The following is a 27,093-nucleotide window of genomic DNA, read 5'->3' on the forward strand; positions in this document are numbered from 1 at the left end:
CAATAGTTCATTGACCTCGTCAGATTGTAAACAAATGTAACGCTTTTTGTTGGTTAGGTTATGGTTATGAAAATTTTTGCTTGATTTTACGTCTACTTTTTGAACCTGAAGTGATAAAACAATTTTTATTGATTATTTAGTACATAAAATAGTTAATAAAAATTGTTTTTGACGTCAGATAATTAAAAATGAATATTAAATCAAGAGAAACCTTTCCTGAACATAACCCATAGTTTTTTTGTCAGTAATGTCACTAATTAATAAAAATTTATTTTTTTCAAAAAGATTTTATGTTTTTTATTAATTTGTTTTTATGAAATTCAAGAGTTACAACTAATAACAGGAGTACAAAATAAAACAATCAAGGTAATGCAATATTTTTTAAAATATAAATCTTTACAAAATTGGAAAATAAGGAAGAAAATAATTATGTGCTATGGAAAGTAGAATGAATAAATCGAATAAATTCGTTGAGAGATGAATTAAATAAATCTATAACTAGATTGAGGATCAGAAACAGTTTTGTTATAATGAATACATATTCGTTGCATAACATTATTTCTTGAATGAAATTGAGGTACAAAAAATGGTAGTGTATTAAATATAAAAATAATAAAAATATTTTCAGGTGTTTTGAAATGATAAAATGCACGATACATTTTTCATAGTAAAAAAATTTTTTTATTTAAAAGGGCACGAAAAAATGACACATTAACAGACAATTTTTATCGTAAGTCGCAAACTAAATTCAAGTTAGAAAAATTCCATTCTATATTTATTATTTTCCTGATTTTTTCCTAAATTATTATCAAAAATATTTACTCCTTTCTTATCCTGCTAATAAATTGAATTCCTGGAACAAATTTTCTTATTCATAAAGGAATTTAAATATTTATAAAAATAATTTAATTCTTGTGAAGAATTTTATAAAAAAAAATTTTAAATAATTGAATTCTGTTTGGAAATTTTATGAAAATAGTAGATTTACTAAGAATCATTGAATTGCGAAAAGTTTTTAAAAATAATTAAATTTTACAAAAAATTCTATTAAAATTTTAAAGAATTATTGAATGTCTGCGTGACATTTTATTAAATTTTTTTGAAAATAATTAAATTTTTGCGAACGATTTTATTAGAATTTTTTAAAATTATTGAATTTCCAAGAAAAAATAAAAATAATTGAATTTTTGTAATGAATATTGTTATTTATAAAGATAATTGAATTTTGCAAAGAATTTTATTAAAATGCCTCAAAATAATTGAATTATAGGAATAATTGAATTATTTGAAAAAAATTTAATTTAAATAGCATTTCAAATAATTGAATTCCTGTGAAGAATTCCAATATTTTTGTAAATAATTGAATTCCTGTGAAAAATTCTAATATTTTTGTAAATAATTGAATTCTTCCGAAGAATTTAAAACAAAAACATTTTTTTTAAGTAATTGATTTTTTCAATAAATTAAAATTAAATTTTTAAGAATAATTAAATTTTTGAGCAATTCCTGTAAAATTTTATTAAAAATAATTGAAATCCTGCTATGCATTTAATTATTTACGAAAATAATTGAATATTTCCTAAGAATTTTATTATTTATGAAAAAAATTGAATTATTTTGAACAATTTTATTAAAATATTTGAAAATAATTGAATTTCTGTGAAAAATTTTGTTATTTTTGAAAATAATTGAATTCTTCATAGGAATTTTATAAACATTTGTTTTAAATTATTAATTTTTCGTAACATAATAAATATTTATTATGAATATTTTATTTTAAATAATTGAATTCTCGTAGAAAACTTTATTTGTGAAAATAATTGAATTTTTCGATTAATTAATTTAAAATAGTATTAAAAATTCTTAAAATTTTGAAATTCTTGGATGAGTTTTATTATTCATGAAAATAATTGAATTTTGGATGAATTTTATTAATTTTTTTTTAAATATTTGAATTATTTTGCGAAATTTTATAAAAATATTATATATTGAAAATAACTGAAACAAATTACAAGTGTTATATAATATTGTTTAACTTTTACTTTTAAAATATTAAATATTTTTTAAATTATTATTTGTATTTTAATTTTGTATATTTTTATTGATAGACTCCCTGAAGAGGATATTATTTAGATTTCGAAACATTGAAGTAATTTTTTTTTATCATTCTCCGAATGTTTTCGTTTTATTTACCTTGTTTTATTAAAAATCTCGGAAGTTAAAGACTAACTAACTAATTTTAAATAATGAGTACAAATTTAAAATCTTGTTTTTATTAGTCAACAATGGTATATGAATAAAAATGCATAAGATTCGTGCAGATTTTAACAGTAACAAATTCTCGAATTCGAATTAATTAATTAATTAGGAATTATTTACAAAATCAGTATCCATAAATTGTTGATTCTTGACTGGCTGATGTATTGGAGACAATTTATGCCTCAGTTCAGCAAGCGAAATAAGAATAGCCTCCTCAGTTCGAATAACCCGTGAAGCTTGCTCCGGACAAGTATTAAAATATTTATTGAATACCAAAGTAGGATCTTGGGTATCCAAAACAGGATCTTGTTCAATGGCCGACTCCAAACCAGAGAGTCCTCCAAAAACAATTAAGGAATGAAAATACTTGAGACTCATATTAGAGACATCGTCAATGTTCGATCCCTTATCCGAAGTGCCAATGGATAGATCATAGCCCGTTGCATAGGGACACTTTGTGAAAATTTCACTCACACAATTCGCCAGACGAACGGAGTAACCCCAGTAGGTACCCGTTTCTAATCTAGGCACATTTGGAGAAACTACAACGCCATTTAGTTTCTTCAGGTTGACATCTTCTTGACTAAGTCTCACAGTTACTCTAATTCCAGGGGTGAGAACTTTATCAACGTAGACGTCATTTAAAAGTCCTACGTTCACCTGAGAACCTTTGCCTACTTTCAATGGTTTGTTCTTAACGACACCTTCGCGAAAGAGAGAAATGTCCTGCTGTCTCAAGTGATGTGGAGCGTCGAGGGGATTTAATAGTCCAGCGAATTGCAGGTCTTTGTGTAGAGGGAAAAAATATTTACGTAGATATTGAGGACACTCGAGGTACTGTAATATTCTAGCCAATTGAAGGCAGGATTTACTCTCTTCGTTGGTAGTTAGTTTTTCTTTTAGTTTCTCGTGAGCTGCGTCGCCCTTGTCGTCGAAAACGATAATTTCATCCACTTTGTATATACACGCGGCACGAGCAATTTGACCAGCGACGTAAGTCCGTAATTCGGGAGATTGAGCATTGTCTAGAATTGATCCTGGCACTGCTATACTAAGCGTTGAGATACAATTTTTCTTTATGTCTTTGCTCTTCACTTCACTGTCATTCGAAATTTCTACATCATTTTCAGAACTTTTTTTCGATTTTTTTTCTAATTTTTCTTCCATTAGAATTTTTCTTTTCTCTTTATGCTTTGCATTGTGATCGGTCCAATTTTTCTTTGTGTTTCCTGACATATTTTCCTGTCGTAAAAAGAGAAAAATAGAAATTACAATTTTTGTTTACTTTTTATATACAATTTTACAATACTTTTTTTATATTTACAATTTTAATTAAATTTTTTTGAAATAATTCAGTTATTCTTTTAGATTTTAATAAAATTTTTCCCAAAAATTAAATTATTAAAGATAAATAACAAAATTATTCCACGAAAATTCAATTATTTTGATGTATTTTAATAAAATTCTTTGCAAAATTCAATTATTTTCATAAATAACAATATTCATCACAAGAATTCAATTATTTTCAAAAGTAATAAATTTTTTCTTGCAAATTCAATTATTTTAAAAAACTAATAAAATCGTTCGCAAGAATTTAATGATTTTTGTAAATAATAAAATACTTTTTAGGAATTCAATTATTTTCAAAAAAATTTAAGATAATGCCACACGGGCATTCAATTATTCTCATAAATTTTAATAGAATTCTTTGTAAAATTTAATAATTATTTTTAAAAACTTTTCGCAATTCAATGATTTTCAATATATCTACTACTTTCATAAAATTTCCAAACAAAATTAAATTTTGTAATTAATTTTTTGTATAAAAATCTTCGTAAGAAAAAAATTTATCAGGAATTCAATTATTTAAATTAGAATTTGCATATAATTAGTCGAAGGAATTCGTTATTCAAAAAGGTATTAAATGTACAATCATTTTTTTACTTTTCCTATTTTTTAGAATAATTAAAATTTTCGTGATGAAGTTTATTTATAATTTTAAAATTATTTTAAAAATGAAAGTATTAAGTAATAATTTTTGGGAAATTCAATTTTCCTCGTACAAGAAAGTTTAGCAGCAATAATAGTAATTTAACAAAAAATTTAGACTTTCTTTTAATCCTTTTAATTTATCAGATTCAGTGATTTTTGTAAATTGTTATAAATTGGAGGTTATGATTAATTATTTATATTCGACGAAATAATTTAGTTCTCCTAATTAATTCATTATTATATAAATCATGTCATAATTTCTCTTACGGGCGAATTAATCTAGTTTTTTTATTTCGCCAGTTTCTTAGAATAAGATATTCTTCTTATTTCGCCCGTCACTGTGTATTTTTGTTACGGTCGAAATAAAAAATTCTTGACGAGCGAAATAGACACTTCGTACTTTTTATATATATTAAAAAAATAAATAAAAATAAATTTCCATACTTACATGAAATTCGAAATTTAAGGAAATCGTTATTATTATGAGAGAAAACAAACTTAATGCTTTAAATTTTAACAATTAGAAAACATTGAAATAATTATAAAAATTATTAAAGAACAAAAATTTTATGACAATTGTTTTTCTTCAACAATCAATCAATAAACAAAAAATATTGTTTATTATTATTGACACATGATTGACACTTGGGAAATAAATTGAGGTTAGAATCTTGAATTGAAAAAGTAAAGGTCAATGTACAATAAATTTACGATCGCATATTATGCTGTGTTTACATTCTTGCGTTCGAACGCAGCGTTTTGCGTTGAGTAGTGAATGTAACAAGGATAGAAGTATATGTCTTTCTTTCTCTCTAAAGAAATTTCTTTTTTTCTCTAAGGCTTTCGTTTATTACTAAATATAAATATTTTATTTTTATTTTTTGTATTTAGTTATTTATTTATTTTGTTTAATCTTTAAACTTTGGCGATTTCGGTAAAAATTTGTTTCTACCGACAAAGGTGTGAATGCACCCTTACATAAGATAGAAAAGGCAGATATAATTATGTGTCCTTTTCTACCTCATGCAGATTGCCAAAGAAGAGCTTCTATTTATCCTATAAAATCGCACCTTTAGCGAACGGCTTTGAACATTCTATTGGATCTAGCCAATCACGATTAATCATATGTTAATCCAGGGCAAACACATGGTAAACATCAGACACAGTGAGAAATTTTAAAAACATAATAATATGCCGCATGTTTTTATTATATTTTACACCGAATAAATATATTTAATTATTGTATATTTTATTCAAAAAAACTTGTTTAATTTCTTCAAATTCAAAATGATAAAAACAGCTAGATTGTTTTATTCAACAAAGGCATTAAGTGTGAAAAGGAGAAATTCTTTACAATTTTTGAAGAAAAGAAGAAATGCCAATCCTGGCATTGAAAATCGACTGAGAGAATTGAGTGAATGTGAAGATGAAAATTTTGATTTGGAAAGTCTTAAGGATGATATTGATTACCGAGAACCTAACTTCGATCAAGTTGGTCAATCATATAAAATGCATAAGAGGTTAGTACTTTAATTTCACTATATTTTGAAAATTAACCTTCAAATCGAAGTTAAAATACTATTTTAGTTTAAATTCTAATATATAATGATTAAATATTTATTTTGTAAATAAAACTTTAAATAAATCTTTAAAAATTAATTAATTAATTTTTTTGTAATTTCCAGGGAAATGGAAATTAGGAAATTGAATATAAAAACTAAAATGACAATAAACAAATTTATTAAAGAAGCAGAACCAAGTTTTCTAACATTCGCTGAAAAGGAGCAAATAAAACTTCTTCATAGAAATAATCCTGATGAGTGGACTATTGAAAAATTGAGTGAAAGTTTTCCAGCATTACCTAGCACAATAAAAAAAGTTTTAAAAAACGATTGGAGTGTTAAAACAAAACAAAATATTTTAAATTACGATGAGAAAGTTGCCGAAAATTGGATATCATTTCGTGATGGAGAATTGTCCGTTAGTCCAATGCTGACAAAACATCTTGAAAAATTCAGTGACAGAAAAATTATTCTCAGCCATAAAGATGAATTGGCAGAGCAATTTGTAACACCTAGAGCAGAAATTCCAAAACCAACAAGTACATTATATTTAACAATTGCTAAGGCACTTTTAACGAGCAGCAATGGAAGTGAATCAAATTCAAATAGTATCACCAGCAATGAAATGAATGAAAAAGTTAATCAAAATTTTTCCGAAACTAGGGAGCAAAATGAATTTTTTGAAGAGTTTAATAACCGTAAAGATTCTATTGAAGATACTCAATTTGATGAATTCAATTCGTCCCCACCAGAAGAAGAAATAATTGCAAATTCGACAAATTTATGTAATGATAACAAACGCAATAAACGTGTGACTTTTGATGAATTTTTAGAAAGCAGTGTGCGTCTTAAGGAAAATTCAAACACTATCGAAGACATTGTTTTAAAAAGTGTTTACAAAAAGGAAATAGAAAAGAAGATTTTATTTGAAAGTAAAGTTTTTCCATCAACAAATGAAATGTCTGAAGTTGAGGTAAATGAAAAATTACAAACTTCACAAACAAGTCGAGAATTAAACAATTCTAAAAATTCTGAAAACAATAAATCTATTTCGACACTCAAAACGGAACTGACTCCTGCATTAGAAGAAAAAAATTATGAAATTTCCTTGGGGTCAAATAAAAGTAGCTTAGAAACTTGCGTAAAGGAATGGCATAAAAAGAATATTGATGATGTTGAAGTTGCAGCTTTTATAAAAATTCCACGACGACGGTATAAAATGGGAATGACCTACAGAGTGAGAGATTCATTTTATGATGACGATGGCACATTTTTATACCGGGTTCCAGGATTACTCGATTCGAATTGATTTATACGACAGGACTGTAATATATTAAGATTTTTAGTTATATTTTGGAAATAATTCTATTGTAAATAAATTTTCAAAATAAAGTAACATTAAAATGTTAATATTATATTTTTTCCTCAAATTTGCTCCCCATGAATATAAATTTCTGCAATTTTGAACTCAATCTTTGCTTTTTTTGGGAAAGCAAAATCAAAAACTTATTTTTTTAACCAAAAATTACTGGATCGATTTTAATAAACTTTGGATATGTTGTAAATTTGATTATTTATAACTAGGAAATTCTCTATTTCTTACAAATTTGTAAATTAAAAAATTTTATATTTTCAAGAAAAACATCAATTTTTGAATGATTATAAATTTAAAATTTAAAGAATTCATTTATTAAGTACATAATAATATTAAATATTCTTGTTTATTATTATTATTCAAAAATTTTAATAAAATTTTTCGCAAAAATTTCAATTTTCTCATAAATAATAAAATTTTTCACAAGAATTCAATTATTTTCACTACAATTAAAATGAAATTTCTCGAAAGAATAGAATTATTTTTAAAAATATTAATTAAATTCAATTATTTTCAAGAATTTTAATATAAATTCAATTAATTTGAACAATTTTGGTGATATTCTTTTTTAAAAAAATGATTATTTTCAAAATTAATAAAATTCCTTCGAAAAATTCAATTATTTTCAAAAATTCAGATAAAATTCTTCGAAACGATTCAATTCTATGAATTGTAAAATTCTCCGCAAAAATCAATTATTTTCGCATAAATAAGAAAATTCTTCGCAAGAATTAAAATATTTTCATAAATAATAAAATTCTTCAAAGGAATTCAATTATTTTTATAAATAATAAAATTAATGTTTCTGAGGAATTCAATTATTTTCAATACAATTTTGATAAAATTTCTCGAAACAATACAATTATTTTTAAAAATATTATTTAAATTCAATTATTTTGAAGAATTTTAATAAAAATCTTGTCTAGAAAAAGAAAAATTCAATTAAACTTTTTCAAAAAAATTAATTCTACAGAATTGTTAGTTAAAAGTACGACAAATTTTAATTTTAATTTCTAAAATTGAAATTGAAATTCATTTTGGAATACATTTTTATTAGTATTAATAAAAGTTAATAAATTTAACAAAGATGGAAACTTACAAATTTTAACAGTTGAGGATTCAATTCTCAAGTAAAATAGACGAAAAAATTCGAATAAACATTTTTATTAAATTATTATCTCATTAAATGCATACAAAATTTAAGAAAATTATAATATTTTTATCTTATATTAAATAAAAAAATGCACTATATAAAATTTCTTATAATAATTGTCCTAAAATCACAAATTTTTTATCACTTTTTGTTATATAAAATCGAATAAGAAATTCTGACGATTTTCACTGGAATAATCTAATACTTAAACTCCTCGCAAATGATATAAAAATAACATTAATTATTCTCACTATCATTTTTTCACTAAAATTGAAGTAAAAGTGCATTAAATAATTTCTTATTAAATTTAAAAATAAATGGACCTAAGACAAGGTCAGAGCATTACAAACTCTTTTTGCTAATATCGACATTACAGGTACAATTTTCATTAAATCAAATTTTTTTCAATATAATATTATCAGTCAACCACAACCACCACCAAAATTTGTTTTTTGAATAATGAAAGAAAATCTTTTTAAGTATAATACAAATAATAACGTGGAAGACCTTATATTTTGAAGATTAGATTAAATTAGATTAAATTAAAATATAAATAAAATTTCGACTAGTTTAGAAGGTACATACTTCAATCACGGTAGCAAGCTTTTATAGAGAAACTCACATTGAAGAAAGTTGATGACTAGTGTTTGGTAAATTAATTTGTCGCTTATAAATAAAAATAAATTAATGTCGTAGAAGAAAATAAATTCCTGAGTAGCCTTTGGCACTTGGAAGATTGATTCACTAAATCGCTGTTACGGATTGTTCGCCATTCTTAAAATGTGTTCCTAAAATGAATATGGTACACAAGTGTCAAATCATTATATTTTACACAGTGTAATTTCTATTTTAATTTTATTTTAATTTTTTTCATTTATATTTAATTGTTGTAACGTACTTTTTTTAAAAAGATCAAAATTTCACAGGATGAAATAAAATAGTTTGGTTCTTAGATATTTTTAAAGGTTCAATAAAGAATAAAAAATTATGAAAAATGTTAAAATCAGTGTAAATTACTCACCGGTAATGCATCTGCGTTAGGAATATTTTCATGAGGCCCCTTTACTTTTTGTGGCAATGCTGGTAAAATTGATTTCGCGGTTAATTGTAAATTGGGGTTTTTCTTCTTAAGTTCACTTTCTGTGACTTCAGCAATTCTTCTAACTGCTTCGGCGTTCATTCGCTTGTCATCGCTCCATAAAGGACACCTAAATAGAGTTTTTAAGATTTAACGCAATTCTTTCAAAGAATATTCAACTTTCTTAATAAATATCAAAATTCTTTTTTGAAATTCAATTATTTTCAAAAAATTTTTTTTTAATTCTGATGAATATTTCAATGATTTTCAATATTCTACTATTTTAATAAAATTTCCCAAAATAATTCAATTATTGAACAAAAATTTTGATAAAGTTCCACACGAACATTCAATTATTTTCCAAAATAATTTAAATTTCACATGAATTCAATTATTTAAAATAGAATTTGCATAAATTTTTCGAAAAAATCAAATGTTTTAAAATTTAACATTAAAAATAGAGTTTGTATAAATTTTTTAAAATAAAGTCAATTGTTTGAAACTTTTTTTTATAAAATTCTTCGCAATAATTCAATTACTTTTATAAATATAATAAAACTTCATTGCAGAATTTCAATTATTTTTAAAACATTTTTAATCGAATTCCTCGAAAAATATAATTGTTCTTAAAAATTTGATTAAAATTCGTCGAAAGAATGCAATTATTTAAAAATTTCCTAAGTTGAATTTTAAGAAACATTATCAATGTTTGTATTTAAATAATTGAATTCTCGTAGAATTTTCTAATAAGAATTGATTTTCTTAAAAAATAATTTATTGATGTTTTCAAATAATTTTCCAATTAAAGAAATTCGTAAATAATAAATTAAATAATTGAATTCCTGAGAAATTTTTATTATTCATAAAAAGAATTGCATTCTTACGAAAATTTTTACAAACAATTATTGAAATAATTGAATTGTGTATGGGGATTTTATGAAAATAGTAGATTATTGAAAATCATTAAATTGTGAAAAGTTTTTAAAAACAATTAGATTATACAAAGAATTTTCTTAAAATTTTTGAGAATAATTGAATGTCTATGTGTCATTTTATTAAATTTTTTTAAAATAATATAATTCCTAAAAAGCATTTTATTATTTATGAAAATAATTGAATTCTTGCAAACGAATTTATTAGAATTTTTTAAATAATTGAATTTCCAAGAAGAAATTTATTACTTTTAAAAATAATTAAATTCTTGTGACGAATATTGTTATTTATGAAAATAATTGAATTTTCGGGAATAATTTTGTTATTTATCAAACATAATTGAATTCTTTCAAAGAATTATTTATGTAAATAATTGAATTCTTGGGAAGAATTTTATTAAAATCTAAAAAAATAATTAAATTATTTCAAAAAAATTTAATTAAAATTGTATTTAGAATAATTGATTACTGTCGAACAATTTTATTAAAATATTTGAAAATAATTGAATTCCTGTGAAAAATCCTAATACTTTTGTAAGTAATTGAATTCATTCGAAGAATTAAACAAAAAATTTTTTTAAATAATTGATTTTTTCCAGGAATTGAAATTAAATTCTTAAGAATAATTACATTTTTTTAGCAATTCATGTAAAATTGTATTAAAAATTATTTAAATCTTGCGATGAATTTTAATATTTATGAAAATAATTGAATAGTTGCAAATAATTTTATTAAAATTTTCAAAAATAATTGAATTTCTGAAAAGAATTTTATTATTTTTTAAAATAATTGAATTATTGCGAAAAATTTTATTAAAATGCTTGAAAAGAATTAAATTTCAGTGAAAAATTTTGTTATTTTTGAAAATAATTGAATTCTTCATAAGAATTTTATAAACATTGTTTTAAATAAATAATGTTTTCGAAATATAATTAATAAATATTATGAAAATTTTATTTTAAATAATTATATTCCTGTGGTAATTTTATTATTTATGAAAATAATTGATTTTTGGATGAATTTTATCAATTTATTTTTAAATAATTGAATTCTTTTGCTAAATTTTATGAAAATACTAGATATTGAAAATAATTGAATTTCGAGTATTTTTCGAAAATAATTGAATCGTTTTAAAGAAGAAAATGTTCTTGTTGCTTGAAAAAAACACTAATCCTCAAAGGATTAAAATTGTTTACTAACAAATTTGCATTTTCCGCTCCTTGTCCATTGAAGTGTTTGTAGTCTCCTTGTTGGAGGGGCGTTAAACACAGGTAGCACATTGAAGCTCCACACATGCAAGTCATCTTGTTGCATCCCTCTTCTTTGAAAAAGGGTTTTTGGCACTTGTAACATGTGCGTACCAGTGCTTTCGTCATGTTCTCCTCGAGCTTCAGACGGGCTTCGTCTTCTTTCACTAATTCTTCGCAGCTCAATGGAACATGATTTAATGCTTTGCAAGATCTACAGATAAAATTAAGTTTAGATTTCCACAATCATATTTACAACACAAGTTCACATTTACATAAATTTTAAACTCAATGGAAACTCACCTGCAAGTCTCTTTCATGCAATCCGGATTCAGGCATTTAAAGACTTTTGTTTCCGGTGGTGGTATAGAAGCAAAGTGACAAAAAGGACACGACACTAATCCTTCTATGCCAGCAGCAATTATTTCCGCCTCTTGTCTCTTCTGCAGAAGAATGCTGAATAATGATGGTGGTAAAACATTCTGCAGCACCGAAAGACTAAATTCTCGTTCACAGTCTTCAAAACAATTTATCTGATACAGTCCATCTCCGATCTTGGACTCACTTCCCACCAAAATGCAAGTGTTGCAGAAAAGGTGACCGCCATCACAGGCGAAACACTTTTTCGGCAGGCACTCGTTACTAAAACAGCACTGACATTCGACCAATAAACCCTGTTCCTATGAAATAAATTCAAATTAACTATTAATTTGTTGTAAGATTTTTGTTATTTACTTCTAAAAATGAAACTAACTTTACATCTCTTAAAATCTTCCTCATCTCGCTTCTTCGTATCCTCCAAATATTGTACTATTTCGTTTTTGAATTTAATATAAGTAATTTCTTGAACTAGAGCCATTTCTTGAATTCTATCAATTGAATAATTAGTACGTCGTTTCGATACCAAATCCTTTTTCTTATTTTGCAATACATTAGCGGTTAGACTTAAATTAAAATTGTTCTTTCTATAAATTGCTTGTATCGTAACAATCTGAAATCAAAGAAAAAATAATTTTAATTATTCTCCGTGTCGCAAAAGTTTTAAAATAATGATATTACCAAAAATTATTAGATATTTTTTTATAATTTTTCAAATTTATATAAAACATTTTATCAAAACTTTTTTAAATAATTGAATTCTCGAGAAAAATTGTACTATTTATGAAAATAATTAATTTCTTGTCAAGAATTTTATTCACATTTTTTAAAATAATTGAAATTCTCAGAATTTTTAAAAACTTTTTGAAAATAATTAAATTTTATCGAGAAATTCTATTAAAAAATTAAAAATATTTGAAATCTGATGAAGAATTAAAAAAATCTTTTTTTAAATAATTGAATTCCTTGGAAAATGTTTATTTTTGAAAGAATTTAATATTATTTTCTATGTTTTAATAAAATTCCTTGAATGAATTTAATTATTTTAGAAAATTGTAATAAAATGCTAAGAGTTTAATTATTTTTTAAAAAATTTTAATAAAATTCAATAATAAAATGTTTAATTTTGATTATTAATAAATACGTTGATTTAAAAAACTTAACGAAAATTGTTCATAAAATTCAATTACTTTAAAAATTTCCAATTAAAATTATTAATAAAATTCCATTATTTTAAAAAAATTCTAGGAAATTCATCAAAAGAATTGAAAACTTTTAAAAAATTCAATTATTTTTTTAAATAGTAAAATCTTTAAAAAAATTCAACTGTTTTCAAAACAATTTTAATTGAATTCCTCGGACGAATTCAAATATTTTTAAATATTTTCATAAAATTCAATTATTTGCTCAAATTTTAATAAATTTTTCGAAACAATAATTCAACTATTTTCATTAATACTAAAATTCTTTGCAGGAATTAAATTATTTTTAATACAATTTAATTAATATTACACAAAAGAATTTAATTATTTTCAAAAATTTCCATAAATTCAATTTCAACAAGAATTTAAAATTCTCTAAAAATAATTCAACGATTCACAAAATATTTTTAAAAAATTCTATACCATAAAAATTAAATTACTTTCAATGCAATTTTTAAATATATATTCGTCAAAAAATTTGAAGCAATTAAATTATTTTCGAAACAACTTTAATTGAATTTCTCGAAAAAATTTCATTATTTTCAAATATTTCTATAAACTTCATTAAGCAATTTAATTATTTCTTAAAATTTTAATAAATTTTTCGAAACATTTCAATTAATTTTTTAAATATTAAAATTCTTTGAAATAATTCAATTATTTCTATAAATAGTAAAATTCTTCTCAAGAATTTAATTATTTTCAATACAATTTTAATAAAATTCTTCTTCATAAAATTCAATTGCTTTCAAAATTTTAAAGAAATTCTTTAAAAGAATTTAATTAGAATTTTTTAAAATTTTAATAAAATTCTTTCCGAGAATTCAGTTATTTACCTAAATAATAAAATTATTTGAAAGAATTATTATAACATTTTTTGACAAAATTTTTTGCAACAATTCGATGATTTTCAATACATTAATTTTCAAATTGAAAATATTTGGAAAGAAAAATTATAAAAAAAGTTAAGAAACAAAAAAGCAAACAACAACTAACTTAAAACTGCGAACAAATTACCGGAACATTTACTTTATTATTATTAATATGTAAATAATTGAATTCCTGTGGTATTATTATGTAAAAATAATTAAAGGTTTGGGTGGAATTTTATTAATTTTTTTTTAAATAATTGAATTCTTTTGGAAAATTTAATAAAAATAGTAGATATTAAAAATCATTGAATTAAAAATAAAATTTAAATTTAAAATAAAATAACATTGTTGAAAATAATTGAAATTTTGCCAAGAATTTTATTAATAATTGAAATTTATTTTTGAAAATAATTGAATTTTGGAGAAGAATTTAATTATTTTTATAGATAATTGAAATTTTTGACGAGAATTTTTAATGAAATTTTTGAACGTAATTGAATTTCTGCTAAGAATTTCATTACTTTTGAAAATTATTAAATTTCTATAATTATTTGTAATTCTCTAAAATTCTTCAAATTATATCGTACAATTTACAAACTTTTCATTCTTTTTGAATCAAATTACGGACTTTAAGGACCTTTTTTTTTAAAAAATGACTTTTACGGACTTGAAGCAAATTCAATTGATTGATTGATAAAATTGAATTACCTTATGCTTATTGAAGTAGTCTGTTAGAAAAAGTTTCGAATTCACATTATATTCGCATTTCCGTGCTGGATTTTCAAAATACTCAATAGGCTTAGGAAACATTTGGAGAAATTTATCAACACTAAATTCTGTTGTATGATCTCGAATAATTTTTTTTTTTTTCATTTTTTCAAGAAACTCAGCCCTTGTTGGATAATTTGGTTTCTCTAAATTAGTTTGAATAAAATTTTCGAGTTTTTGTCCATTACACGTATCGACAATTTTTCTCAAATACTCCGGATCAGCTTCAGGAAATATTTCCAAAAGACTCTCATACTGTTCGTCTTTGTTTTCATCAACTTCATCCGATTCGTCACTAATTTCGATAGGAATTTCATGATTTGAACCATCGGCTAATAATACTGCGACGAACATGTTAAGTTGTTCTTCTTTACTGAGTCCCATCATGTTAAATGGAGGATTTTTGCATTTTTCTTTAATGAAAGAAGGATCGATGTTCGGAAAAATTCCTCTAAGTTTATAATAAGTATCTTTGCAGTAAAGCTCATCAGTTTTCGAAGAGCTTGCGATCGCGACAGGTTTAACAGTTGGTGGTTGTTCTCCATCGTCAGATAAATTTAAAGTTGACACATTCTTTGCCAGTGAATGAATAGCACCGATCTCTTCTTCATTTTCGATTCTTTTTGAAATGTCACCTTCAGTATTTGCAAATAATCGAACAAATTCTTCAGTTCGCTCTGCAAATTTCACACGAATATCTTCAAGAGCTTCTAGAACATCGGATAATGTGAGTTCATTTTCATTTTCTTGGATATTAATTATTTCTTTACTGCAACCTGCTACTGGCCTTTGGGGCGCAGAAGCTTTGTCTAATTCAACTTTTTGCAAATTATTTTTATCTATTTGATCCATTATATTTTCTTTTTGCTTTATTATAGTTCACCCTTCAATTTTTACATCAAGACAAATTTTCTCGACTATCGTGAATTGACAAAATTTCTGAAAATAATAACGAAATAAATTAATTCCATGAAAAAAAATAACAGACAGAAACTGAATTTAAACAAACATGAATATAATTGTTACTATTTATTTTATTAAAAAACATTTTTTTATATTTAAAAAATGTAAAAATTAAGTAAACGTTCAGAAAATTTCAAACATTCGATTCTTCCATTTTTTTTAAATAGTAAATAATTTTTCAAAATATTTAAACCGAAGAAGAAATTCTGTTTATTTGAGCATTCAAAATTTAAGTGAAATTAAATTTGTGATTTATTCAAATAGAAAATTTATGATTTTTAAACAAAATTATACGCGAAAATTCAGTTTCTGATGGATTTTTAACAATTTCTGCAAAATTAAAATTCGTCGGCTTTTTCTTTTTTTTCTTAACAGACAATTTCAAAATCGAATTTTCTTTTGCAGAAAATTTTTCGCAATCTTAAATTTCGTCTACATTTTTTTTTTCATTTTTCAACTGAATTATACGCAAAAAATAAGTTTTTGAACGATTTTGAAAATTTTTCTATAGTAAATTTTAAAATCGTGAAATTCGACAATTTTTTCGAATTTTTTTTTTGTAGGAAAGTTTTTACAATCTTAAATTTTGACTAAATTTGTTATTTTTTTTCATTTTCAAAATTATACGCGAAACTTTCAATCTTTGAACGATTTTAAAAATTTATGAAAAATTAAAATTTGTCGAGTTTTTTTTTTTGTTTTTTTTCTACAGAAAATTTAAAAATCTTGATTTTTGACTAATTTTATGAATTTTTTGTTATTTTCCAACTAAATTATACGCAAAAAATAATTTTTTGAACGATTTTGAAAATTTTTGAAAATTTAAAAATTGTCGTTTTTCTGTTTTTTTCTATAGAAAATTTCAAAATCGAGAAATTCGTCGATTTTCTTGAATTTTTGTTTCAAAAAATTTTTGTAATTTTAAATTTTTACTAATTTTATTTTTTTTCATTTGCAAACAATATTATATACAAGAAAATTTCCAAACATGTTTTAAAATTTTTTAGGGAAAATTCTCGAAGTGTTTAAAAATTTTTCAATTATTTAAAATATATTTTGGATTTTACATGAAGAAACTTTTATATAAAAAAGGGACTTCATTTTCCAAAAAGGGGGAATTATTTATATATTTTTTATCTTTTTTTTCAGTCTGTAACTTTCTTTAAATTTTTAATTAAATTTATTACAACGTCTAACTGTGATCCGCGAAATGATTCGGATTAAAAATACAACGTTGCGTTGAAGTACAATTTTTATTAAAACCACACTTGTCGGAATGTGCGTTTTATTACTTTCCAGCAATCTAAAAAAATTATAATATGTACACTAAAATTAAAAACTCAAATAAAATTTCAAGGATGAATAAGTATACACTTCAAGAAAATATCGCATTTTGCAGTATTTGAAAGAAAATATTTAAATTGAGTGTTAATAAATACATGGTATTAGTAATGAATTGAGAAATAGGGATGATCATAAAAATTAAATAAAAAATAGAGTTAGTCAAATAAAACTTATTAGAAAAATAAATAATTAAAAGAAAAATAATACCTAGTAAAAAAAACCGTTACATAAATACGAGGCCTTGAGAGAAATCACAGGAGACATACGGTAACGTCAGTGTTGAATGATTTTATTTAGTAGAATCCATAAGACAGTGAATAAAAATCAGACTAGATTAAATTTACCAACTCGTATTAATTGAATATGAAAAATCCCGACAATGTTCAATTTTTTTACTGATTGACTTGACGAGAAAAGAAATCGTTTATAATATTCAAACAGAAAAAACAATTTGTTGTGCAGCTGAGTTACTGTGCGTAAAGCCCTGAGCACAATAAATTCGCGAACGTGATGAATGAGATAAAAAAAGGCACAAAAGTTTATCTCTGTCCTTTTCTACCCCATAGATTTCGTTGCATTGTGTTCTGTATAGCACTTAATTTACCACCTTTAAGCTGAGTCTCCAATAGGTGCCAATATGCATGTGAAAGTGCCAGTGCCAGTGCCAAACCCATTTAAAATGTATTGGGGATTGGCACTGGCACTGGCACTTGCACCTACATTGGCACCTATTGGAGACTCAGCTTTACACCTGTTGTAAATGCTCCATAAATCGTAAACCGAAAAATAAGGGTGCATTTATACTTTTTTTCGGTTTTTTTATTCAAAGTAATTTAATATGTATTTTGCATATTTAAATTTAACATAATTTTAAATAATTTTAAATTAATAATAATAATGAATACTAATAGTTTTAATGTAATTTTCTTTACTGATTTTCTATTGCCAGAGGTATACACACCTTTACGATTTTGGTAGACTTCATAATAAAGACCAACATCCAACGCACAATAGATTTGAGAAAGTCAGGAAGGAAGAGTAAGGAGACCGAACTCTGCTTCTACAAATGTCTGAGAAATATGCACGAAAAGTGCCAGACTCACTGTGTTCTAGTTGATCACCAATTAAGTCGATCATGCGCATTGAACTAAAGTTCAGTGTTGACATAGATGAAAAGTGTGGTTATGTCAAGGTAAATATTACATAGTTTAAACAGTGTTAATTTTAAAAGCAAATTTATTTATTTGCAATTGTGATATTATTTAGATTTTCAAAATAATTTAATAATATATTTATGAAAAGGGAAAAATTTTGCGAAAATGGTTAAGAAGAATTGTGTTTATAACTAGAGTATATTTACATACCGTAGAAGGATAGAAGAGACTAATGTTTTTAGACTCTTTTTCTTTCTTTACATCCTGGCACACAACACGACATTTTTTAAATAAAATAAATAAATAATTATTAAAACGAAATGTATTGTATATGTATGTATCTCACTAAGACCGGCTAAATGTAAACATTAGATCTTACATCTCACTCGCACAATTTTTACGAGAAACAGAGACACAACACAGCTTATGCGCATGATCAACTTAATTGGAGGTCGACTAGAACGCAGTGAGCCTGGCACTTTTCGTGCATATTTCTCAGACATTTTCAAAGCGCTTTCAACACAGAGTTCGGTCTCCTTACTCTTCCTTCCTGGCCTCAAGTCTTGAATACATTATTTGATATTGTTGACTCAACCTAAACATTTTAGGTTATGTTTAATTGTTACAAAAAAAACGTTTGATAACAATGACAACAGTGCACAAAATTATTTACGTCTTTTTTGATTAATATATAGTCATGGATAATGGATTTCAATAGAAATTAATATCTTTAGTCAAAAACGGATGAGCTAGGCAATTAATTACGTTGCTTATTTCATTTTTTGCCTTGGTTTGTTTGCATTATTAATAAAATATTATTTTGAGAAATAATTTTTACAGTTTTTATAACTTTCGACCCATTATTTTTAATTTTTTTCATAATAACCTGTATCATTTCATCTTTAATTAAAAAAAAAAAAATTATCTTGAAGACTTTAATTAATTTTGAGATATATCGTCACTTAAATTTATACGAGCAGCATAAATTTGACCACCTCAGGAAAAGGAAATCTTTGCATTGTAATTCATTTGTTTATAGGACTTTTCACGGTTACGAACGACTTTCTAATTAAATGAAGGTAGAAATGCAAATTTCGGTACATTTTTTTTAATTAATGATGAAATTATGATAGAGATTATTATTTATGAAAAAATTAAAATTAATGGGTCAAAAGTTATAAAAACTGTAAAAGAAAATTTATTCTTACTTTTTTATATTTAAATATAAAATTTTTTTATTGTATATAATTTTCTAAAAATACGTAATTTTCTGAAAAAAATTCATGTTTGATTCATCAAAATCGGTCAAAAATTGAACGAGTTATAAAAGAATGAATCGTAATGATTTTATTTGTATGTAGGAACTCATGTGAGGATAGGATCACACGAAAAATTTTGTTTAGTCTAAAATAAAATAAATAAAATATATCAAATAAATAAATAATAAGTCGGTAATCTTATAAACACATTTTTTTGGGTAAAAGAACATCAAACTTGAAAGAATAAATTTTTTTTGTTTATTGACCCCAAAAAGCATCATATTTAATTTTGGCTTAAACAAAATTCACTTTTGGCACCGAAATTCTATTTTTTACTTAAATATGGAAACAAAAATCTAAATGTGAAAAAAATAGAAAAATTTGTATTATAAAATGTTAAAGATAATATAGATAGTAATATTATATCCCCGCAAATAAATAAAACATTGTGGGCAACATTTTTGGTTACTATCATGATAACATTGACAAATGGAGCAGCCTCGGTAGTTGGTTCATTTACCCTATTAGATTAGCAGGGAAGCTGAGTAAAGAGTGCAAGAAAAAAGCCGGTAATATCAAAGCGCCGGCGCTCGCGTTTGCGTCTCGTATGCTTTCTCTCCTCATCTCCAATATTACCTATATTGGTTGACAGAACTTACACTTTGTGGAATTTCACATCAGTACTCTTAAAAAGGCTTTTCAAGCAACGTCTCATATTCATGACTTTTTCACTGCTCCTCTTAAAAAATATTATGATTAAATAAATTTCAATGTTATATTGTGAATGAAAATTTTCATTTAAATATTTTCAATCTAATCCTACTTTTTTGTAGAGTTGACACTTGTTTTTTATATTCTTTGTTATTATTTGTGCACCTGACAATATGATGAAGTTGAATATTTACTCTTTCGAAGGGCGGATAAAATATTACAAAAATTCATTATTTGAAAAATCGTTTGAAAACTCGTTCGAAAACGAAAGAATGAACAAAAAAAGTGATGCACAATATAAAATTGTACGTGAATGTGTAAATATTTGTTTTAAGTGAAGAGCATACAAAAAACGTAATAAAATAATAATTTTCGAAAATTCTTTTTTGGTTTTTTTTACTAAATAAAATTATGAAATGAGTTATGAAAATAAAATTGGAATAATACAATCATAAATAAGATTTTTTTACAAAGAAAAGGAGTTGTATGATTGAATAATAATTTACAATATTCAAAATTACATTGTGTATTGCACTTTCAAGGTGAAGTTAATGAGATAATCTACTGCAAGAGGCACTTGGTGTTTTTAATTATTTATCTCTCGAGTGATGAGGAATTGTACTTATAATTAGGTATTTTCGTGGATATCTCGAGAAATATGAAAGAATAGAAAGAGTATGCTGCTGTATAGCCTGCTTTGGTGGTTAGAGAGAAGAAATTTTTAAAAATGAGGAGCGTTCTGTTGACTTTAAGTGTACTCTTCGCAAGTAAGATTTCCTTTGATAGTAGAATAGAACATAGGATTTTATAATTCTCTTATTTTTCTTTTCAAAAATTATTTATTTTGTATAGTATAAGTATTCATAAATAGAACATTAATAAAAAATATTATTTATATAAATATCATTATAATATTATTTTTGATTTTTAATATTCTATATTTCTATCTTCAGAAATATAAGAACATTTTAAGAGTGTCGATACATTAAAAGAAAATCAATGAAAATTAAGTTTTATAGTTGGTGATAAATTTCCTATACTCTTAATTAAAACTATTAACTCGTGCGATAATTGAAATTTAGCATAACTTTTAATATATAAGATTAAAGCGAGTTTTAAATTCGTTGAAGTTAATAATTTTAATTAAAAGTATTTGATTTGTATTAAATTTGCACAAAAGAAGAAAAAAGTTTAAGAAGATCTATATATAATCAAAAAACTTATTTAGAGTCAATTTAAAATAATTTATTAGAATTTAAGTTAAATCCATTTAAATGCAACCATTGTCAATAGTCGTAGTAACTTTTTTCATTAGTTCCCACAAAACGATTTTTTAATTATAGATTATTCTCAAGTTCTACTTTATAAAATTTTACATTCCTGTCTTCATAGATAAATGAAAAGGATGAAAGCTTTTGACAGTGTTGACTCATTGCAAGAATCGAGGAAAATTTTCTACATGCCAAGTGATGCATTTCGAGCAAATAGACGTCATTTGTTTTTCCGTCTCCTTTTATAAAAGAAGTGAGATGAAACTGTAAAATTCAATTGTTTTAATTGTTATTTTGATGATGTTCTCGAGTTTGACAAGAATTTGCCGATAGAGATTAATTGCTCGACATGCAACACTATACATGTTTGAATAATAAATTTAAAAAATGATAAACCCTTTTTGTTTTTTTATATAACAATTTTGTATACAAAAATTTACTTACTTATTGATTATTTTTTAAAACTTTATTAATCTATTAAACTATTAAACTAAGGGGATAGTTTGGTAATAACTCGAAAAGAAGATCTTTTTAAAAACTTATATCTAATGATCAAATTTTTTTTAAAAAAGACAGACTTAAATTTAAAAAAAAAATAGTTAATGTTGCCATGATGAACTCAGATCTGAAAAAAAATCACTTCAAGCGTGGTGTCTTGAAAGCATCTTAACTAATTTGGCTCAAAGTACTAAGGACATTTGCCGCTATCGCATCAACCTCAACCGTAAATTCTAAAACATGATCATTATGGAATCATAATGCATCTCCTATCTTGATTCAAGAAGTGGGTTTTAAGAAATATTACATAATATTGTAGGAAAAGAAACTATCCATAAAAAAAGTTGGAAAATGTTTCCTAAAGTTTTTGAAGTATACAGGGACTTTTATATTTATAATTAAAAAACAATTATAAAAGAAAGTCAGGAACCTAAAACTGTTTCGGTACTTTTGTTTTTACTACTCTTTCAAACAAAGTTTACGAGCAATTTCTAAAATAGTTTAAGTTATATGAAATTTCGAGTAAAATTGTTTCCGAATGATTAAGACATTTGAGGAAAAATAGTAAGTAAAAAAGAAAAATTAAAGTTTTCTTTGATTGAACAGAATAACATTTTGATGATTCTTAGAAATGCTCGCCAAGAATTTTAAATTTTATAAAAAAAGGTATTTTGACAAATAAATTCTTTTGGCTTTGAGAGCGGTTTAACCCTCTTGAAACTTATATATAGGAATTCTTCTTCATACGGTTAAGAATTTATGGCAAATATATGATAGGAAAAATGTGGCGTTTCTGAGAAGATTGACCTTATTTATTTTCCGAAAATCATTCTCTACTTAGCTATTTACAAAGGGTAATAGCTGAATGAGAACTCGTGAGAATGCAGAATCCGCCTTTGTCGAAAAAAGATGAAATTGATACCACGATGTGGTACTAATGTGACAAAACATTCCATCAAATACTATATTTAAAAATGCATTTTTGAAAGTATAATGGATAGGGGAAAATTAAAGAGCTTTTTATAAGAATGTTCCCTTGAAAATATAAGTTTGCCTCGTGAACTTGCCGAAAACTTTGAATGCAAACTTGCTATTGGAACCCAGCAACCCAGCTATTGGATTTTGTTGAAACTTGTCACTCAGGAGTTTTTGAGGTCGCTGATTATGAATCTGAAGACAGATTTTCAAAATTTCGAAAATTCAAAATGTCACATCTGATATTGGGTCCCATAATATGTCGATTCCTATGTGGGAATTTTCAATGGGGTTACACCTAAGAATTTTCCTTTACAACTTTCTCTACACTAAAGTCAAAGTCAATACTAAATATTAAAAAAGAGTTGAAATTATTAGGAGTACTTGCATTTTCTTCATTATAATTGTCACATATGGTTCCTCTCGACAAAGGAAAGGCAATCTGTAGAAAACCTCTTCTGAATACAACCGATTTATCGCCAGACGAGTTCTAATGGTGTGCACTGGACAATAATCGACAGTGCACATCATTATATCACGATATTGAACCTCCCGCTTGATATATTCTGATAGTAGTGGAAAAACACCTCAACAATCGCAAGCCACGGATTCTCACTACCGTGAAATCCCATCGTTGAATACAAAATATATGTATGGTATGTTTCTATACATGAACCTGTAGAAAAAGTACAAAAGGTTCGTACGTTTATATCAGAAGCGACTTCATTAATGACTTCATTAATGACGAACCCAGACTTCTGTTTTAATTCATTGAGCGTACTCGATACGCTAATATTTTTAGCAAAAAACTACTTTGGGATGATTGATTGGTCCACATCTTGCGTAACTTCTCTAGTTCTTCGGAATGTGCCTAAGAAGGAGTTCATTGAGTTTATCACAGGTGAACAAGGGTACAAAGAGTAGGAATTCTTTTCATATCTTGATTCAAGATCCTTGTCATACACTTGCAGTGGAACGGTTAGTGAAATTTGTTACCGAAACTGCGAAGCAAGTATGTGATAGTGATGGCAGAGACAAGTTCACTCGTTGCACTTTGCATTCCAGACAGAATATTGCCACTTTTGATTATACAAGAGTCAGTTTTCCCTCTAACAATAAGTCTGTCCTTAATCTACAATTGAACAAAACATAAATAGTCAAAATACAAAAAGGAAATAAAAGAATTAAAAAAAAACAAAAACAAAACAAAAAAATAGAAACTCGAAGAGCAGCAAACTCCGCGTGGCGAGTTCTGGGACACTTTACGAATTCATAACGAAATTCGACATGAAATCCAAGCTAAATACGCACTTTTGATTTTACACAAGAAATTTGTATAAACAAACATAACAGCAACTAACCCATAAACATAACAGCAAATATAAATGTTTATATTTTATCTAGAATCTAATATGAAATCCTTTTTAGATTCCCATAGGATTTGATTCATATATAGTTTTTCTTGTAAGATTGTTAATTTTTATATTCTAAAATAATTTTTAGAACATTGAATGTTAAAACCTTATTTGTCAGACATGACGCATTTCCAAATCAAAAATATTTCTGGACCCATTCGGTTATTATTGAGGCATTAAAGTTTATTTATATATTGCGTTATATTTTAAAAAGTGCTCGTAATTTTTTATTACTCTAACAAATACTTATTTTCGCAGGATCTGTTCGATGCTGGAGTAATAATGGTGATGTTCAAAAATTTGAACCCTCAATTCGAAGTCCGTATTTTGATATGTCAGCATCACAAAACGTAACGGCGTTGGTTGGCAAAACAGCACAGTTAAACTGTCGGGTTCGTAATTTGGACGATCGAACAGTAAGTGCACATACCTTAATTCTCTATCTTAGTTGTTTAACATTACGAAATGGGTATACGGTCAGCGGAGGGGTAAGAGCCGTCCAAAAGTATTTATAAATTGTTAACGTAATATATGGACGAGCTCCAAATATTTTTATTATTAGTCAAGTCTTCAAAAGTGCTTTACTGTGTTAGTATAAAGATAAGGTCTGAAAGACTAAAAATTTGAACCTGTTCCGAAATTCGATAACTTGTTGTATAGAAGTCTTATCCATAAATATGTATATCTGTTGTAGGTTTCATGGGTAAGACATAGAGACATACATCTGCTAACAGTAGGAATCGATACGTATACATCCGATCAGAGATTCGTTGCTTCTAATTACCCTCGAACAGAGGATTGGACCCTCCAAATTAAATATCCCCAGCAGAGAGATTCTGGAACTTATGAATGTCAGGTTTCTACAACACCGCCCATAGGACACTCCATGCATCTTGCTGTTGTCGGTAAACTAAATTTTAATCACTTTTACATTCTTATAAGATATTATATCTGTTATAATACATTTTAAATACTTGTTGCTTTCAGAGCCTGTTACTACCATCGTAGGAAGTCCAGAATTGTACATAAACAGAGGTAGCACGATGAACCTTACCTGCGTAGTAAGGCATAGTCCAGAACCACCTTCTTCTATTTTCTGGACTCACAATCACCAGGTATTTGCTAAAGTCATTAAACTTTTCTAAAAAGTCTAGTCTAGTCACTCGTACAATGAGATAATAATCCAATCTAATTTATCTAATCATTCTGATCGCTCTTCCCGAGTGTTTCCCACTTGACCGCTTGCAATGAAATATCTCGTCAGCTGAGACGCTGAGACGCTGAGACGCTGTCTCTTAATATGGGCGTGTCTCTCAAAGCAAATGCTAAGAAGTCGAGCTGCAAATCTCAAGAATATGTTCTATACACGTTCAATCCTAATTATATTGAAAACAAAAAGGTGACCAAATACAGGCACATTCAAGTATTGATCTGACAAGTGTGAAATACAAAGTTTTAAGCGTTTCCAAATTACGAAAAGCAGATGCACTTCTCATTACAAATCCCAAAATTTTTAGTGCCTTTGTTTCTTAATAAAGACAAGAATTAGAACCTTTCAAATGTTTTATTTCATCGCTTGGAGGAAAAACTGAAACATTAAAATTTTTGTAGGAAATCAATTATGATAGTCCGAGGGGTGGTGTGTCTGTAATCACAGAAAAAGGTGAAATTACCACCTCTTATCTTCTAATTCAACGAGCACAATCATCGGACAGCGGTGATTATACTTGTCATCCTAGCAACGCTAACAGCCAAAAGATTTCTGTTCATGTACTAAATGGTACGTAAGAAAAAGTTCTCTATATACTTACTGGGATATGGGTTGTCTTTAGGGAGCTTTTTAGGGTATCTTTAGTGTCCCTTCAAAGGACATCCTAAAGACACGAGTCCAAAAGCGCTTTTAGGAACATTCTTTAGAATGTTCTAAACTGACAGACGTCCTGAAGACATCCTACGTCACAGTACCCACTGGGATATTATTGGATTTTCTTAATTGTAGACTAACGTTTGACTACAAAAAGTCTAGAGAATTTTCAAATTGAAAAAAACCTCCAGTGAGGTGCAATGTAGATGAAACTGTAATTTATGTCATATGTAAAGTACATAGGACTTTTTTTGCAGGAGAATACCCAGCAGCAATGCAACACGGAGGACAACTTAAATTAGGGAATCCGCCCTTTGTAATATTTTTAGCTTTACTACTGGGAATTTTCATCTATGATCACTGAATCAAAAGAAGCCATGATGTGGAATTGTGAACAGTCTGATAGCTCATTGAAGTGGATTATAATTATAATGTAATCTACAACAATTCAGAAATGATAGCTAAGCTCAAAATCTCAGACTTTCGTATATATAAAAGAAAGAAAATACTTCTCATGTACAAAAAAGAAACCATTCTACAAAACTATGATAAAATATAAAATAAAAAATTAATATTACATCATCTTAACGGAGATTCTAATAATTAATTGTAATAAATTTTCCTTACTCTTTCAAAAGTGGAATAAACATTGTTGAACAACTGCCGATTAAATAAAATAGGAAGGTGTCTAGTGAAGTTAACAATTTATTTATTCATGTTACACTCTTACACTTGAGGCTAAGCCATGGAGATGAATTCTTATCTTAGGGTGCTACCTGGATAAAAAATTGCCGTTGAGTTTTCTTATATTAGAATCAGGA

The 27,093-nt window shown here is 25.7% G+C and overlaps 4 protein-coding genes across 10 annotated transcripts; 2 read left to right on the top strand and 2 right to left on the bottom strand.

Annotated features, from left to right (window-relative positions):
* The first annotated feature begins 184 nt into the window (after positions 1 to 184).
* Positions 185 to 26,856, top strand: LOC122511034 (zwei Ig domain protein zig-8-like). 6 transcript variants are annotated; one of them, XM_043626030.1, is made up of 7 exons: positions 20,214 to 20,603; positions 20,792 to 21,016; positions 24,667 to 24,824; positions 25,103 to 25,313; positions 25,396 to 25,523; positions 26,020 to 26,188; positions 26,530 to 26,856. In XM_043626030.1, the coding sequence occupies exons 2-7, from the start codon at positions 20,977 to 20,979 to the stop codon at positions 26,634 to 26,636; spliced, it is 813 nt and encodes a 270-aa protein (XP_043481965.1). In that variant the 5' UTR covers positions 20,214 to 20,603; positions 20,792 to 20,976; the 3' UTR covers positions 26,637 to 26,856. The 6 variants fall into 6 exon arrangements, with proteins under 6 accessions (XP_043481968.1, XP_043481969.1, XP_043481967.1 ...); XM_043626031.1 differs by having other exon boundaries at positions 20,214 to 20,554; XM_043626033.1 differs by lacking the exons at positions 20,214 to 20,603; positions 20,792 to 21,016 and adding an exon at positions 185 to 366.
* On the bottom strand, positions 2,252 to 4,918 carry LOC122511031 (putative methyltransferase C9orf114 homolog). The gene is made up of 2 exons (XM_043626025.1): positions 4,700 to 4,918; positions 2,252 to 3,501 (listed from the first exon to the last, which is right to left on the bottom strand). Exon 2 carries the CDS (start codon positions 3,493 to 3,495, stop codon positions 2,365 to 2,367), a length of 1,131 nt encoding a protein of 376 aa, XP_043481960.1. The 5' UTR covers positions 3,496 to 3,501; positions 4,700 to 4,918; the 3' UTR covers positions 2,252 to 2,364.
* LOC122511022 lies at positions 5,407 to 7,223 on the top strand. Its single transcript, XM_043626018.1, has 2 exons — positions 5,407 to 5,771; positions 5,937 to 7,223. The coding sequence occupies exons 1-2, from the start codon at positions 5,539 to 5,541 to the stop codon at positions 7,120 to 7,122; spliced, it is 1,419 nt and encodes a 472-aa protein (XP_043481953.1). The 5' UTR covers positions 5,407 to 5,538; the 3' UTR covers positions 7,123 to 7,223.
* Positions 8,936 to 18,643, bottom strand: LOC122511011 (E3 ubiquitin-protein ligase RNF216-like). Of its 2 annotated transcripts, none has more exons than XM_043626002.1 (7): positions 18,490 to 18,643; positions 14,759 to 15,757; positions 12,353 to 12,589; positions 11,902 to 12,278; positions 11,552 to 11,812; positions 9,363 to 9,549; positions 8,936 to 9,129 (listed from the first exon to the last, which is right to left on the bottom strand). In XM_043626002.1, the coding sequence occupies exons 2-7, from the start codon at positions 15,668 to 15,670 to the stop codon at positions 9,097 to 9,099; spliced, it is 2,007 nt and encodes a 668-aa protein (XP_043481937.1). In that variant the 5' UTR covers positions 15,671 to 15,757; positions 18,490 to 18,643; the 3' UTR covers positions 8,936 to 9,096. The 2 variants fall into 2 exon arrangements, with proteins under 2 accessions (XP_043481937.1, XP_043481936.1); XM_043626001.1 differs by lacking the exon at positions 18,490 to 18,643 and adding an exon at positions 17,333 to 17,621.
* Positions 26,857 to 27,093: the final 237 nt, after the last annotated feature.

This window comes from Leptopilina heterotoma, unplaced genomic scaffold, assembly GCF_015476425.1.
Source record: "Leptopilina heterotoma isolate Lh14 unplaced genomic scaffold, ASM1547642v1 Lhet_8, whole genome shotgun sequence".
Lineage (NCBI taxonomy): Eukaryota > Metazoa > Arthropoda > Insecta > Hymenoptera > Figitidae > Leptopilina > Leptopilina heterotoma.